The 14,750-nt window shown below is 36.2% G+C and overlaps 1 protein-coding gene across 4 annotated transcripts in view; it reads left to right on the forward strand.

Moving 5' to 3' along the window:
- LAMA4 (laminin subunit alpha 4) overlaps nucleotides 1-14,750 on the forward strand; it is a 133,727-nt gene that overhangs the window by 95,856 nt on the left and 23,121 nt on the right. For all 4 annotated transcript variants that reach the window (XM_012753124.2, XM_076003046.1, XM_012753123.2 and 1 more), the window contains exons 18-27: nucleotides 1,080-1,259; nucleotides 3,873-4,012; nucleotides 6,274-6,447; nucleotides 7,105-7,250; nucleotides 7,707-7,869; nucleotides 8,742-8,875; nucleotides 9,337-9,508; nucleotides 11,855-11,986; nucleotides 13,533-13,675; nucleotides 14,562-14,700. In XM_012753124.2, the coding sequence (XP_012608578.1) occupies nucleotides 1,080-1,259; nucleotides 3,873-4,012; nucleotides 6,274-6,447; nucleotides 7,105-7,250; nucleotides 7,707-7,869; nucleotides 8,742-8,875; nucleotides 9,337-9,508; nucleotides 11,855-11,986; nucleotides 13,533-13,675; nucleotides 14,562-14,700 (1,523 nt within the window). The remainder of the gene's footprint in view (nucleotides 1-1,079; nucleotides 1,260-3,872; nucleotides 4,013-6,273; nucleotides 6,448-7,104; nucleotides 7,251-7,706; nucleotides 7,870-8,741; nucleotides 8,876-9,336; nucleotides 9,509-11,854; nucleotides 11,987-13,532; nucleotides 13,676-14,561; nucleotides 14,701-14,750) is intronic.

Consider the following 14,750-nt stretch of genomic DNA (forward strand, 5'->3'; position numbering starts at 1 on the left):
CCTCAGCTTAGTGAAAGTTAAAACACTACTGCTGCATATGGGTGTTTTACTAAAAGGAGCAAATCCTAGTAGCTGCAGTACGACAGTACATCAGCGCTCTGGTCGTTGGTCTTTCATTGGGAAGCCTTGTCATCAGAGCTGCTGGTTATTGATGCCTACTGTGTGCAGGGCACTGGCTTAAGTGTTCAACGTCCCTTAATGTCATGGGAGGATAAATATCCCTCGCTGTTAGGCTGATGTGAACCCTAAGGCTTGTCAATGTTAGGGAATTTGCTCCAACAGGTGCAGCTAGGAAGAAGCAGATCCAGGATTCAAACCAGCATTCATCAGAATCCAGAGCATATGAGGTTGAGTGAAATGTTTAGAAAAGGTGACAACATCACCTAAGTGATTTCTAATTCTTTTTATTATAGACGTAATACATGATCCTTATGGAAAAATTAGAAAATACAGAGAAGAAAATAAAAAAGAAGAAATATCACCTATAATCCCATTACCTAAACAAAATTTTCTGTTGTGAACTTACATTATTTTTATTTTAAATATGTGATTTTTAGCAAAAATGAGATTTCACTAATGGTACTCTTTTGAAACTTGCTTTTCTTGTTAAAAAATACCTTTCTTTATCAACTTCTGTACTATAGCATCATTTTTATGGCAAAAGTGTTCCACAAGAATACTTTTTCAAAAAGAAAGTGATATTTACAATGAATTTCAGACACAAACCTCTTATGAGTTAAAATCTCATATGCATGTTTTATGGCTATCTCACAAGATCACTAACCTGAGGAAATACTATTATTCTTTTTTTAATTTGCCTCTTAATTTGAAAATGTTTTAAGTGAGCCACATGGTTTTTAATAAGACTTTGAGTCTTTGAAACTCACTTATTAATATTGCTTACACTGTTCTTGTACACCTAACTTATACCATAATTAATATATTTTGAAAGATCTTAGTTTTGCTTAGGAGTACAAAATTTGAGGTCTGTTTCATCCCAGTGAGTAAATGGACGTTTATGTTCCCCAACAAATGTGCTGCTTCTCTGCAACGTGCATGACCTTGTGCTCTGTGTGAAGGGGACGCTCAGCAGCGCCTGGGTCAGTCGAGGCTGATCACTGCGGAAGCGAACAAGACGACAATGGAGGTGCAACGGGCCACCGCCCCAATGGCCAAAAACCTGACCAGCTGGTCACAGAACCTGCAAAGTTTTGACTCTTCTGCTTACAACACTGCTGTGGACTCTGCTAGAGATGCAGGTATCACTTAGAAACTTCAGAATTTGAATCCACCTGAGGAATTAGCCATTAAACTCTACACATCTTAAGAAATAGCTTTCTTCATTTAGGTTTTGGATTGGAATATTGTAGAAGTTAGCTTAGGAATAGAGAAATAATGCCTGTGTGTATACGTATGAAATATATACATGTATTTCACATAAATAAACAGTAGGTAGCTTGGTAAAGAGTCATAATTTTTTCTATGTGAAATAATGGTAGCAATCGTTTATATCAATGTAAGATTGATCCCTTAGGGAAAAAGGTCAATCAAATGTTAGAGTAAATAACCTTAACAAAATGCTGGGCTTTTTTAAGGAAAAAAAATACTAAATTGAATGCAATGCTTTTACTAAACAGCATTGCCTTTTCTTTACCTGTGAGGCAGATTATTACCAACAAGTACTGAATATGGCCAAACATAAGTCCAGGTTTATATTAAGAACAGTATGTTAGCCTACTTGAATATATAATTTTACAGCAATGAAAATGAAATATTTTAGTGCCTACCTAATTTAGTTACACATAGGAATTAAAATCATGTAGTACTTGAGAAATTTTCCTTTTTCCATTCTCACATTTTTATTCAATCTCTTCATAACCTCTTAAATATCAATGTCTGTCAATATCATGACAAATCATGACCAAACTTCTAGTTCTTCAATATGGTTTTGTGTAATATATTGCCTTCACTTGCATCTGAATGAGGATACAACTTTATGAATCCATATATGATCTGTCTGTCACTAGAAATTTAATCCAAATTTAATCCCAGTTGCAAACACCCATTCCCATAATGGGAAAGTAGCTCTTTATAGTCATCTTTTAAGTATATATTCATGAGTTCTTCCATGTAACAGCTCATTTAAGTGCTTTTAAACTTTTATCTTTAAAAGATTTGCTTACATGATGTCCAACATTTACATTTATAAAGACATTGCTTCAAGAATATTTACTAAATCTGTGTTCAATTTCTCTTCTTCCTTTTTTTACCAGTCCTACCAAATGATTTCAGTAAGCATCCAGAACTAGCACTAATTGGAGTTGTTTCCGCCTACTGTGTTTTCCTCAAAAGCATTTTATGATTCAAAACAAAGTAAATGATAGAGCATACCATAATATAGGAAACTCTATAGAGATTCTAATACAAGGTGACTCCCTTTTTCTGAGAGAATTGAGGGAAGGACAGACTCTGTCATATAAATTTTCATAATCAAAATTTAATGTAATTCTTTAAATATGCTTTATCACTCTAGTTTTTAAAGACTATTATACTACAAAATGGCTATTGTGGTCAGTGATCCAAACAACAAATATTTACCCCTGTATTAATCAATACAATAAACTAATAGTTGCTATTGTTTTACTAAATTTCATTCCTTGTGCTGGAGAAACACCTTGTTTCCTAAATGCTGAGAAGAGATGTTTCCTTGATCCATATTCATGTAGGCTCCTGAATCAGCACTTATTTTGTCTCTAGTAAGAGGCTCACTCTTGCCCAGCTGCTAATGCTCAGTAACTGTGGTCCTGCCCTTAGGTAGGAGAGTACCTGAAAAATATCCATTCCCTCATCCAGTGCTTCTTAAATATGAATCTGCAATAGAATCACCTGGAGACTTGTTAATCATAGATTACTGGCCCCCACTCCCAGAGTTTCTGAGTCAGTAGGTTTGAGATAGGGCCAAAAAATTTGCTTTTCTAACAAGTTCCCTGGTAATGCTGATGCTGCTTATCTGAGGACCACACTTTAAGAACCATTGTTCAGTCAATGAAACTGTGGAAAAAGTTATGCCATTCTCTGTGTTTTGGGTTTTTCTCATTAAGCTATATCCTTATGACTTGTGATTTTTTTTTTCTACATGTACCTTATGCATTAAAAAAAAAAATAATAAGAAGTAGGTCAGTCACAGGCCCGGGGACACAGCTGTGTTAGGCTGGGTCAAGGGGAGTATGTGCCCCACCCTGACCATTTCCTCCTTTTCTGACCCCTGTCCCCAACAGCCTGAGGTTGTTTTGTTCTCCAGTAGGAGGCCCAGGGATAAAAATGGGGGGAAAAGATCAGTATGATCTGCTTGTAGCATCACCCTTGTCTGGGCCCATGGACCATGGCTGCCCACTCTCACCTTGGCACAGCTGTCACTTTCCTGGGTGCTACCTGGTTTCCTCCATCTCGCTCTGCCTCTGCTGAGACAGTAGCAGCAGCAGTGTGATATGTGCACAGGCATTCTGGAAAACAACCTTCCCACCTCCTTTTGCCCAACATTCCTTTTGCCCTGTTATATCTGTTATATCTATGAAAAATACAAGCAGAACCTGTGCTATATGGTTAAAGGAACATCTGTATATTTGTCACAGATCCTGCCCTTTAGAAATGTACATTAGCATGCTCCACATACAACTTACAAATCAACACATACTATAAATGTCACAAAATAGAAACTGATTATGCTTTGGGCTTTATTATTAATTTTGCAGGATTAAAGATAATTTCTTAAATTCTACCAAAATTAATCATGTGTTGTCTCTTCACGTGATTCCTGAAGTGTACTTAATATCGAGATATTTACTCAAGTGATTAATTTTTGTTAACTGCAGTAAGAAATCTGACAGAGGTTGTCCCTCAGCTCCTGGATCAGCTTCGCACGGTTGAGCAGAAGCGGCCTGCAAGCAATGTCTCTGCCAGCATCCAGCGGATTCGCGAGCTTATTGCTCAGACCAGAAGCGTCGCCAGCAAGGTAACTGATGAAGGGAGTCATCAGTCACTCAGTGATCATGAGAGCACGAAGCTCAGCTCCGGCTCCGCAGGCAGCTTCCAGAGCCTGGGACCTTTCTACTCTATTATCCAGCCCAGTAGTTCTCAGCCCCATTTGCTCATTAGAATCACACGAGGAGCTTTGAAAAATAAACCAATTCCTGGTCCCAACCTCAAAGCAATATTTCAGGCTCTCTAGAAGAAGGTCTCAGCGCCTGTATTTTTTCAAAGCTCCTGTGTTATTCTAATGTGTAGCCGGGATTAAGAACCACAGAGTTAACCTAGTCCACAAAGCTAATATAGCAAAAGAAACAAAGTCCCAATTTAAACCCCAATTCATTATTATTATTATTCATTGTTGTAACAGCTATTTTAGTGCAATTACTATATGAAATAATCTTTCCCATCTGTCCTACCTCTTCAAGAAATTCTCTGGTACAACATAGATTGTGCGAAGCTTTAACTGACCACGCACAGGCTTGGTTGAGGAATTACACACTGGCTAAATTGAATAAACTCGGCAAAGACCCCCTTCTGAGACACTGAATACACAGAAGCAACCTAACAACAAGATAACTAGAGCCAGTATTGGTAGGAACAGACCCTGACACAATTAACATTTTCAGTGTGGCAAAGTAGGGCTTGTTCTTGGACTTCTTTTTAATTTCTTGTTTTGTTTTGTTTTGTTTTTTAATTTATGGACCAGCCTCATTTTTTACAACCAAATTACATGGTTTTATTTTTTCAATTAGAATTGGCCTGAACAGACTTTGGCCCTAATTACTGACAGAAAGAAGAGTTATAAATCAACTACTTTATAATGAAGGAGATAATTCTTGGTAAATATACCTGACTTTTAAACAACATATGATAAATGGTCTCTTATAACAAATTACCTTATTTAGATACCCCAGCGAACATTTCAAAAAAGGTTTATCTTAAAGGTACATCAAGAAGTGGCACTCTAAAATCTCGGTTTCTGTGAATGCTTTCTTGTAATAGTATTTCTTTGGAGTATAACTTGGGAGTCCTAATCACCTAAAACTATTTTCTAAAGAGAATATTGGCCCTACCTTTGCGAGTTGGGAGCTTGCTCAGTTCTCCAAAGTGAGATGTTTTGCATTAAGACATGCACCCTTCTCAGACTCTCAATTTCTACCATAAGATTTTAATCCTACACACTGCTTAATTGTTTGTTAAGATGCACAGCTCTTTACTCAACTGCACTTCTGGCAGCTGCACTTCAGGCACTTGGGAATATAGTCTTGTGCTCACTGACCATCTACATTAATTATTAATATTAAGTAATTATTAATTTATTGATATTAATGATATAATTAATTGATTCATGATAATGATATAATTGATATTAATCAATAATTAATTAATGTAAATACATCTAATCATTCAGAAATATTTGGATAAATGGCATGAATATACACAGTCCATCCACTTCTAAATACTCCAAAAATCACCCATGAATCAGATCAGTTCAGTATATTATGTTGGGCCTCTTAGAAAATCATTTACTGAATTTTTTGTGATGCCTTCTGAAAAGTATTGTATGAAGCACCTTAGTGAACTCATCATTGCAGTTGTTATAATGATAGAGGCGGGCACTGGAAAGCACTTTATAGTTGTGATCTTATTTTATGCTCACAACTCTGCTGTCCTTATTTCACAGATCAGGAAACTGAAGGTTAAGTGACCTGCTCATGGTTATATAGCTAGTAAGTGGCAGGGCTAGGTTTTGAAACCTGGTCTAAGACTACAAACGTGTGTGTAGACTCCTCCCAACTGTACAGATGTGGCCAAGGATGTGGCTCACATGCTCACCCCAGGCTTCTTTCGTGGGGACCCTGGGGAGAAAACCCTAGCTGTATTAGTACCAAAGATTAGTTATACTTCTCTTAAAAAATTAGTTTTTGTATAAATTTTATGGGCCTTGAGAATTATATAATGATCAGGTATCCCCTCAAGTTGTTCAATTCACCCAAACCAAGAATATAGTTCATTGCAGAATTCGTATGTATCCTCATTCATGGGCCTACTTTGTCACCACTTCATTTGCTTTCTTTCACCCCACTTTAAACTACTGTATTGTAAATCTGCCTTAAATCTTCTCTCCAAGAAGATAAGGGTGTAAATAAATAAATAAAGGTATGGAGGAGTCGAGCTTAGAGGCCCCTATTTGAGAACTGTTTCTGCAAAGAACTTTTTAATGAAATAATTTTACAACCCCAGATCCAAGTCTCCATGATGTTTGACGGCCAGTCAGCCGTGGAAGTGCACCCCAAAACCAGTGTGGATGACTTAAAGGCTTTTACATCCCTGAGCCTGTACATGAAACCTCCCGTGAAGCAGCCAGAACAGGCTGGGACTGCAGATCAGTTCGTCCTGTACCTTGGAAGCAAAAACGTAAGAACATGAGCTTTTATAGGAGGGAACAATACTAAAAAGGAAAGCTGCTTTTTCTCTTGGCTAAAATAAAGCTATCTAGGCAAACAAACAACATGCCCACTCTGGTCACTCAAAAGATATAAATAATTTTAATGGCAAGATTTAAGGAGTGATTTAAGGACAAGTAGTTTCTTCTCTGGGTGGGGTATTTCTGGGATTGCTTCCTGTCACTGTCCCACTGCTAACTTTGATGAGTCTGAACGGAGCATCTCAAAGACCTTCAGAATAATAGCAGCCTGTTATGTTTGATGCTGAATCCTGTTTGAAGATGTGTAGTGATCGGTATTGTCGGGCTGTGTCACATCCGGAGTGAGCCTAACAGCATTAGCAGGCTCCCAGCAACCATCACATTTCTACAAGCCTGCGGTTGGCACCTCCCTGTCCAGGACACACTCAGAGCAGGCACAGGAGGCATCAAACTCTGGCGCTGCCACAAGGAAGCTGGAAAGGAAGAGCTTCTGCTCAGTCCAGCAGGAACTTTGGGTAATAATTCCAGACAAAAGTCACTTGTGTACAGCCAAGTATTTAGATTGCTGATTGTCCTTTAAAGAAATGAAAAGAAAAAATGATACTCCTTCTTGTGAATTTTATTTAAGTGACTTCTTAACATTTCAGGCCAAAAAAGAGTATATGGGTCTTGCAATCAAAAATGATAACCTGGTGTATGTCTATAATTTGGGGACTAAGGATGTGGAGATTCCCCTTGACTCCAAACCCGTCAGCTCCTGGCCTGCTCACTTCAGCATTGTCAAAATTGAAAGGTAAAGTGAATCCATGAGCCTGGGCTTATGTGCACGTTTCATAGAAATCTGTCAATCGAATGCACTCACACACACACACACACACACACACACACAGTCTTCCTGTGCATACTATACATAGCATTTTCGTCCTTTTATTCGCAATCTCCTTTCTTCCATAATTCTTACATTCCTTCCCAAACACCTTAATGGGAAAGAAAAGAAAAAAAGTCATCACTTCTAAATAGCAATTTGATTATTCGATATATTTTTACCTGGCCAAGCCATGAATTAATTCCAGGATGGAATGTCCTTTTCCCCCTTCCTATTGTTTATTGATATTCTACAAATGCTTGTTAATGTGACAAAATCAAATCACCAATTTTGTAATGAGGAAACGTTAATATTTTGACTTTAAAAGAGCATTTTCTACAAATTATCTGACTAATAAAGAGTAAAAATTCTTTATCACAATAGGGTAGGAAAACATGGAAAGGTGTTTTTAACAGTACCAAGTCTAAGTAGCACTGCAGAGGAAAAGTTTATTAAGAAGGGGGAATTCGCGGGAGATGACTCCCTGCTGGATCTGGATGCCGAGGACGCTGTGTTTTACGTTGGTGGAGTGCCTTCAAACTTCAAGGTAAGCTAGCCAGCTATGTTTCTACTTGTTACAAATCTACAGTCATTGTTTTTATAGATACATAAAATTTATAATGATTTGGTGGAGGGGCTTATATCATTTCAAGAGCTCAGCTCAGTGGGTAGTAGAATTCTGAACCAAAATCTATAAATCTGGTGTATAGATCTGGCCTATGCTACCATATTTTCATAGTGCCAAATGCTTTCAAGCTATAGCTACCACCTGAAGCTCAATTAATTTCATTCTGATTCATGCATAGGTAATTACTATTACCCCCACCTGCTACAGGGGTGTCTATTACCTTGTGGTATCGCCACAATTGGGATCTAGTCTTCAGCTTTGCAGATGGCAATTCCAAAAATTCAGTTATCTCAACTAAAATAGGCATGAAATAAAGTATCTGGATGAGAGAGGGGGTAGGACCTAGGACAGAGTATGAAACCTGATAGAGGAAAGGCCCAAGAAGACTAGAAGTCAATCTAAGGTTTCAATTTCAAAGCTGATATTAATAGTTATGAGCACGTGATTGAAATCTCTGAGGATTACTTTCCCTCTCTTTATGTGAGAATAGGAACACCCACCTCACAGAGCTGGGGTAAGGATTTATTTTTGCCTTGAATTCACTGTCCAGCATATGACCAGCATGTAGTCTTTGGTTAATAAATCCTGCCTTAATTGCTAAGATTTGCACAACTGACAAATTGCTGCTGATCTAAATGATTTGGCATAGAACAGACACAAACACAGGTCTAGAAAGATATTATATGAAGGGGTAGATCCCCTTGATCTGCTAATAGTCTCATGGTCTGTTCTGTGATGTCCAGGTGAAATATGGTCATGAGACAGTTGACTTTACTTTTTCCATTGCACAGCTTCCTGCCAGCTTAAACCTGCCTGGCTTCGCTGGCTGCCTGGAACTGGCCACTTTGAATAATGATGTGATCAGCTTGTACAACTTTAAGCACATCTATAATATGGACCCCTCCACATCAGTGCCCTGTGCCAGGTAAGAGACAGTTAAGAGTACTAAAGACTTTAATAGTCATGCAAAACAGCAGACAGGACATAGGCAAGTCAATATTCAGTTTCTCAAACTTTTCTTTGGGGAAACCAGTTTTGCAACTGCATAAGAGTCACACCTACAAAAACATCTTCAGCTTTTCTCTACCATAAGATGAGAGTACACAAGTATTAAATGTCAACTTGCAGCCTTGATTTTGGATTCCAGAGACTGGAGTGTCCCTCCAGTCCCTCCTTCTTAGCACATGGAACAGAGAAGAAATATATTAAAAACAATCCATTTAACTTACCTACAAATACTTCTTTATCTCTTCCATATAGATAACAGGACTTCATTTAAATGTTGTAAGATCCACAGAAGATGTTATGAGAATGAGTTAAAGGGGCTTACTTGAAAAGAATGACAGAAACTGTAATGCTCATATGACCCTCATGTTTCCATTTCAGAGATAAACTGGCCTTCACTCAGAGTCGGGCTGCCAGTTACTTCTTTGACGGCTCCAGTTATGCTGTGGTGAGGGACATCACGAGGAGAGGGAAATTTGGTCAGGTGACTCGCTTTGACATAGAAGTTCGAACCCCAGCTGACAACGCCCTAATTCTCCTGATGGTCAATGGAGTGAGTAAAAATAAAAGTCCTACTTATTCTCCTTTATTTCCATTACTTTCTGCTATTCACATTTTTAGGAGCCTTCCTAGATTGAGTGTGTCACACCATCAAACTGAAATTCTAGTTTAGAAAACAAAATTGGATTTTTTTATTCTTCATGGAAGTGATCACAGCAATAATAAAAACAGCCCTGAGGTGGATTTCTCCAAGCTGCATGCTTTAGATATATAATATACATATACTCACACACATCTTTATTTATAAGTGATATTATATGTACCATACAGATATAAGTCTGGTATGAAACATTCAAAACTAGCAGTAAAAAGCAAATTATATAAAGACGAAATAAAAGATTAAATACAAATAGATTAAATATTTAAAATAAAGATGAAAATAAATTAATTTTTATTAATGATACAGAAACCCTTTTTCTCTCACTAAAAAGTATTTTTAATAGCAGTGTTAGTGAGAACAATGTAATTAAATATGCTAAATATTTTGAAAATTTTGTTAAACTCTTTGTAATACAGCAATTCAAAAGTCTTATCCTAAGTACAGTTTATTTCAACACTGTGTTTTCTTGGCTGTCATAACTGGACAAGATACTTCACAAAATTAATGAAAATATAAGATGTATATCATTAGCTGTGCCTACTAAATCATATACAGTTTTTTAATAACATTCACCAAGTGCTAAGGTTGCCTTTGAGATTTGGCTGGTACATTTTCCTTTTTCCTAATGTCAGTTCTTGAAAGCTAATAATATATTATATCATTTTGTGAACTTTATAAAACAGTTCAAAAACCATTGAAAATCTTCATTTGAAAGATTTTTAAGCAGGTGAGAAATTTCTTGCCACAAATGTTTTAATAGTACAGATATGAGAGTTTTTGTAGGTATGCACTTACATTATTTCCACCAAAAAAATCACTTAACAATAGAAAAATTCCCAAGCATCTTTTTAAAGGATAGTCTCTCCATGGTATAATTGTCTTCAAAAAAAAAGAGTTACTTTCTCATCCATTGTTATAATAATATCCTTACCTTGATGTGACAGTATGTTTATTTTTTGAAATAACCAGTAGGTTTTGTACTACTGAAAGACATTTGTCAGCACAAGTAAAGTTCAACAAATTTAGAATAATTCATTTTATAAAAAAAAATGTGTTACCCTATTTAAACTTGACAGCATTTCTAGTAACTTGCAGGAAGTAACCAGCAAGTATCTATGTGTTTTAAAATATTTTCACACCACTCTATATCTCAATACAAAATGAATGTAAATATTCTATTATTTTGGTTATATCACCCATAAACCCATGTAACTAAGCATATATAAACTACAATAAATTGCAATAGGCTAGAAGAAAAGAAATGGGAGTGGAGGGAGTCCACCTTCAACCCTTCAAGTGTGGACCCCTCTTGGGAAGTTTCATATATCATGTGCATCCCATGAAAGCCTGACAAAAGGATGAAAAGAAGGCCTAGAGTCAGTAGTCCATGTATTCAATATTAAAAGGTTAGTGTCTTTCTATATTTCAGATTTTTGAAATGGATATATATAGAAGTTGAAATATTTTCTTCCTAAAGCCCAGTGGATTGTTTTCCACACTTCCTGGAATACACAGACTCCACTCAGGAGATCACCTCCTGTAGAATAGGAATTTTACCACAATTCTTTATTTTTCAAATCCATTGAACTCTTTTATCTATGAACTATCTTCTGAAACAAGCAAACCTGATCAGTATTACTTGAGTTACCAAATGACTTTGGTTCTCAAACATCATGTGGTCCACGTGTATAATAATTCCATATTTATTTACATAAATCCAGTGTCTCAAAATAAAATAGAAATGGCCTCCTTTTTCTTATATTCATATTTTCTGATAATTTGGAAGGATTCTTTTCAATATTCCTTGAAATTATTGTTTAATATTGCCAATTTTTATCTTAAAATGAATTGTGATCACATCTATTGGCTTGTTATGATTTTCACAAGTTGCCTAAAGACTAGGCAGTTGAATAAGCATGATAGGTTATACTCTGTTTTCAAGAATTTTCAGAGATCAATAATCCATCCATTAATTTGTAAAGTAGAATAAAAACAATAGTTATTTTAAATTTTAAATAAATGTTAACACTTTTGTGTATTTATATGAGAAATAACTACTAACATGGAAATAGTTGTGATTTTTATTTCATAATAATAAGTTTATGAGACTTCCTTAGTCTTCAAATAATTTCAATAATAAAGAATACAATAATAATTTTATTTCTGAAATTCAGCTAAATACAACTCTACTTTCATAAAAGCAGGCACTCCTATCTTACAATTTCTTTCTCTCCACAGAGTATGTTTTTCAGCCTGGAAATGCGCAATGGTTACCTACACGTGTTCTATGACTTTGGATTCAGCAATGGTCCTGTGCATCTTGAAGACACATTGAAGAAAGCTCAAATTAATGATGCAAAATACCATGAGGTAGGAATCATCCTAGTTTGGGTGGTTTTGTTTTTGTTTTTGTCTTTCATATTTAGATCTCTTGACCTAATCAGGTGGTCAAATGAGATAGGTGAGATAGTAATTAAACAACACTTTCATATCTAAAGAACAACTGAAGAGCCCTCCTCTAATCAACCCCAGGAAAACATTTGCTTTAAAAAAATGATGTCTTTGTCATACATATTGACATTTCTAACAGAAAGAGTCACTGAAAGATTCCTTAGAAGTGCTTCATTAACCAAAAAGCTCCTGTTAATTTTAAATATCTCGATTACAATGGTACTCCTAGAGTACCAATGATACTCCTAGAGTATCCTTCCATACACGTGTTGAACATGCCAGAGTGTAGATATACAGCCTTTTTATTTATCCCTTGAGCCCAACTAAATGTAACAAGAGTAGATATAAGTAAATGTAGAATTTTCTTTTAAGCCATTTATCCAGAATTTAGAAAATACTAACAGTTTGCCTCATAAAGAAAACTCACAAAGAATGCCTTCTAGTCATGAAACAGATTACAATCTACTGAAAATCTATTTTGTCCATTTTCATTAACAACCATTAATACTTTAAATATACAATTTAATAAAATATATAAAAACATGTCTTTTACATTGAACCACAATGCAGGGATAGGAGGCTATGTTTTCTGTTCCAGTTCAAAATCCATAGCCTTCATGAGGATGGTTTATAATAGAAGAATTTTTTAGCTATTTCTCTTATGAGCATTTTTGCAGATTCATTAGAGATGCTCATTATGTCACCAAAAAATGACACCTGGTAACATGCAGTCTAGAATCCAGAAGGCACCTGCTTGGGGATACAATAGTGGTTACCAGGGTTCGGAGGATGGGGGAAATAAGTAATTTTGTTTAATGGGTATAACGTTTCAGTTATGCTAGATGGATAAGTTCTAGAGATTTGCTGTACAACATAGTGCCTATAGTTAACAATAATTCAAAATGTATTAAGAGGGTAGATTTCATGTTAAAAGTACATAACACACACACATGAAAAACCAAAAACACAAAGGGACCCAAGAAATCTTTGGAAAGTGTTGGATATGTCTATTACCTTGATCGTGGGGACGGTGTGATGGGTGTTTGCATATGCCTAAACTCATCAAGTTGTATATGTTAAGTATGTGCTGTTCTTTACATATTGATTATATTTCAATGAAGCAGTTAAAATAAGAAGAAGAAAAAGAAGGCACCTGCTTATAGCTCTTTCTCAAATCCCGTCAGAAGGGGCAGGAGAAAACAGTAGGTCTCAAGGCAAAGTAATTCTGGGGCCTACTCCCTCTCCATATAGACATCCTTCCCCAGGAAATGTGAACTTCTCATTGAATAGGTGAGAGTTTTCATGTCTGTAAGAAAGGAAAATGCATTCCCAGTTTTGTGGGTAAACAAGCACGAGAACATGGAGGACCAGCTGTTATAGCCAGAATAATTAAAATATAGAGCAGTCTTCAAAAAGCTGATTATTAAGTAGTTGATCAAGACTTACAGTATATTATTTCTCACAGATCTCAATCATTTACCACAATGATAAGAAAATGATCTTGGTAGTTGACAGACGACATATCAAGAGCATGGATAATGAAAAGATGAAAATACCTTTTTCAGATATATATATTGGAGGAGCTCCCCCAGAAATCTTACAATCCAGGTAATGTTTTCTGTTAAGTAGCTGTTTGTTCCTAGCAATGTACCAGGCTGAGTATTCAACATCCAGGGGAGAGCTAGTAATGGGTTTAAGAACCCCCACTTGCTACTTCTACATATGAGCACAGACACAGGCACACACGTTCACACACTTGCAGACCCTCTGCAGCCAGTCCTCGTGGGTTCTTAGAACACAGTATAATGCAGTTTGTCTCATTGTGTCCAAACAAAGCAGCATTTGTCCCTTTACTTTTGCTTTAGGCTTAAACTTATTTTGAACTCTCCAACAGCATCTGAGGACGCACAAATTTTTAAGATTATTCAAGGAGCTGCAGATTATCTGAAATGGAACATTAGGACATTCCTCTAGCCTTAGATGATTACAGGGTGGTGCAAATCATGCCAAGAATATGGGGTTCCTTACCTAAGTGGATTCGTGGCATTCTGAAGACCTGAGTACCAATCCTAAACTTACCACTTTTGACATAAGAAAAAAACTCACCTCTTTTATTTCATTTTATTTTATTTTGTAAGTTAAACCCTGCAAAAATTGCCTAGAGTTGACTATTTTTGACCTACAATATGTCAATTCCCTATGATTCAACCTAATCTCACCAAATTGTTATAGAGATAAAATGGAATAATGTAAGTTAAAGGATTCTTGAAAACTATAAAAAGTAAACAAATTGGCTTGGCTCAGAACAAAACTCTTACATAGGTGAAGATTAGACATTATTGTGTGCTTATCAAAGAAAATATGAGAATATGAATGAGTATAAAGTCATTACAAATGACTATAAACAAACACAAATTCCATAGACTTCATAAGCAGGGTGACATCATCATCATTGTCATGACTATATCAATGAAGACTGACTTTTCTTTTCCAGGACTCTAAGAGCACACCTTCCCCTAGATATCAACTTCAGAGGATGTATGAAGGGTTTCCAGTTCCAAAAGAAAGATTTCAATTTACTGGAACAAACAGAAACCCTAGGAGTTGGTTATGGATGTCCAGAAGACTCTCTTGTAAGAAGCAGTCAAAAGCTATTAAATATACAGACACAAAACTTACCACT

The sequence above is a fragment of the Microcebus murinus genome, chromosome 5 (assembly GCF_040939455.1).
Source record: "Microcebus murinus isolate Inina chromosome 5, M.murinus_Inina_mat1.0, whole genome shotgun sequence".
Lineage (NCBI taxonomy): Eukaryota > Metazoa > Chordata > Mammalia > Primates > Cheirogaleidae > Microcebus > Microcebus murinus.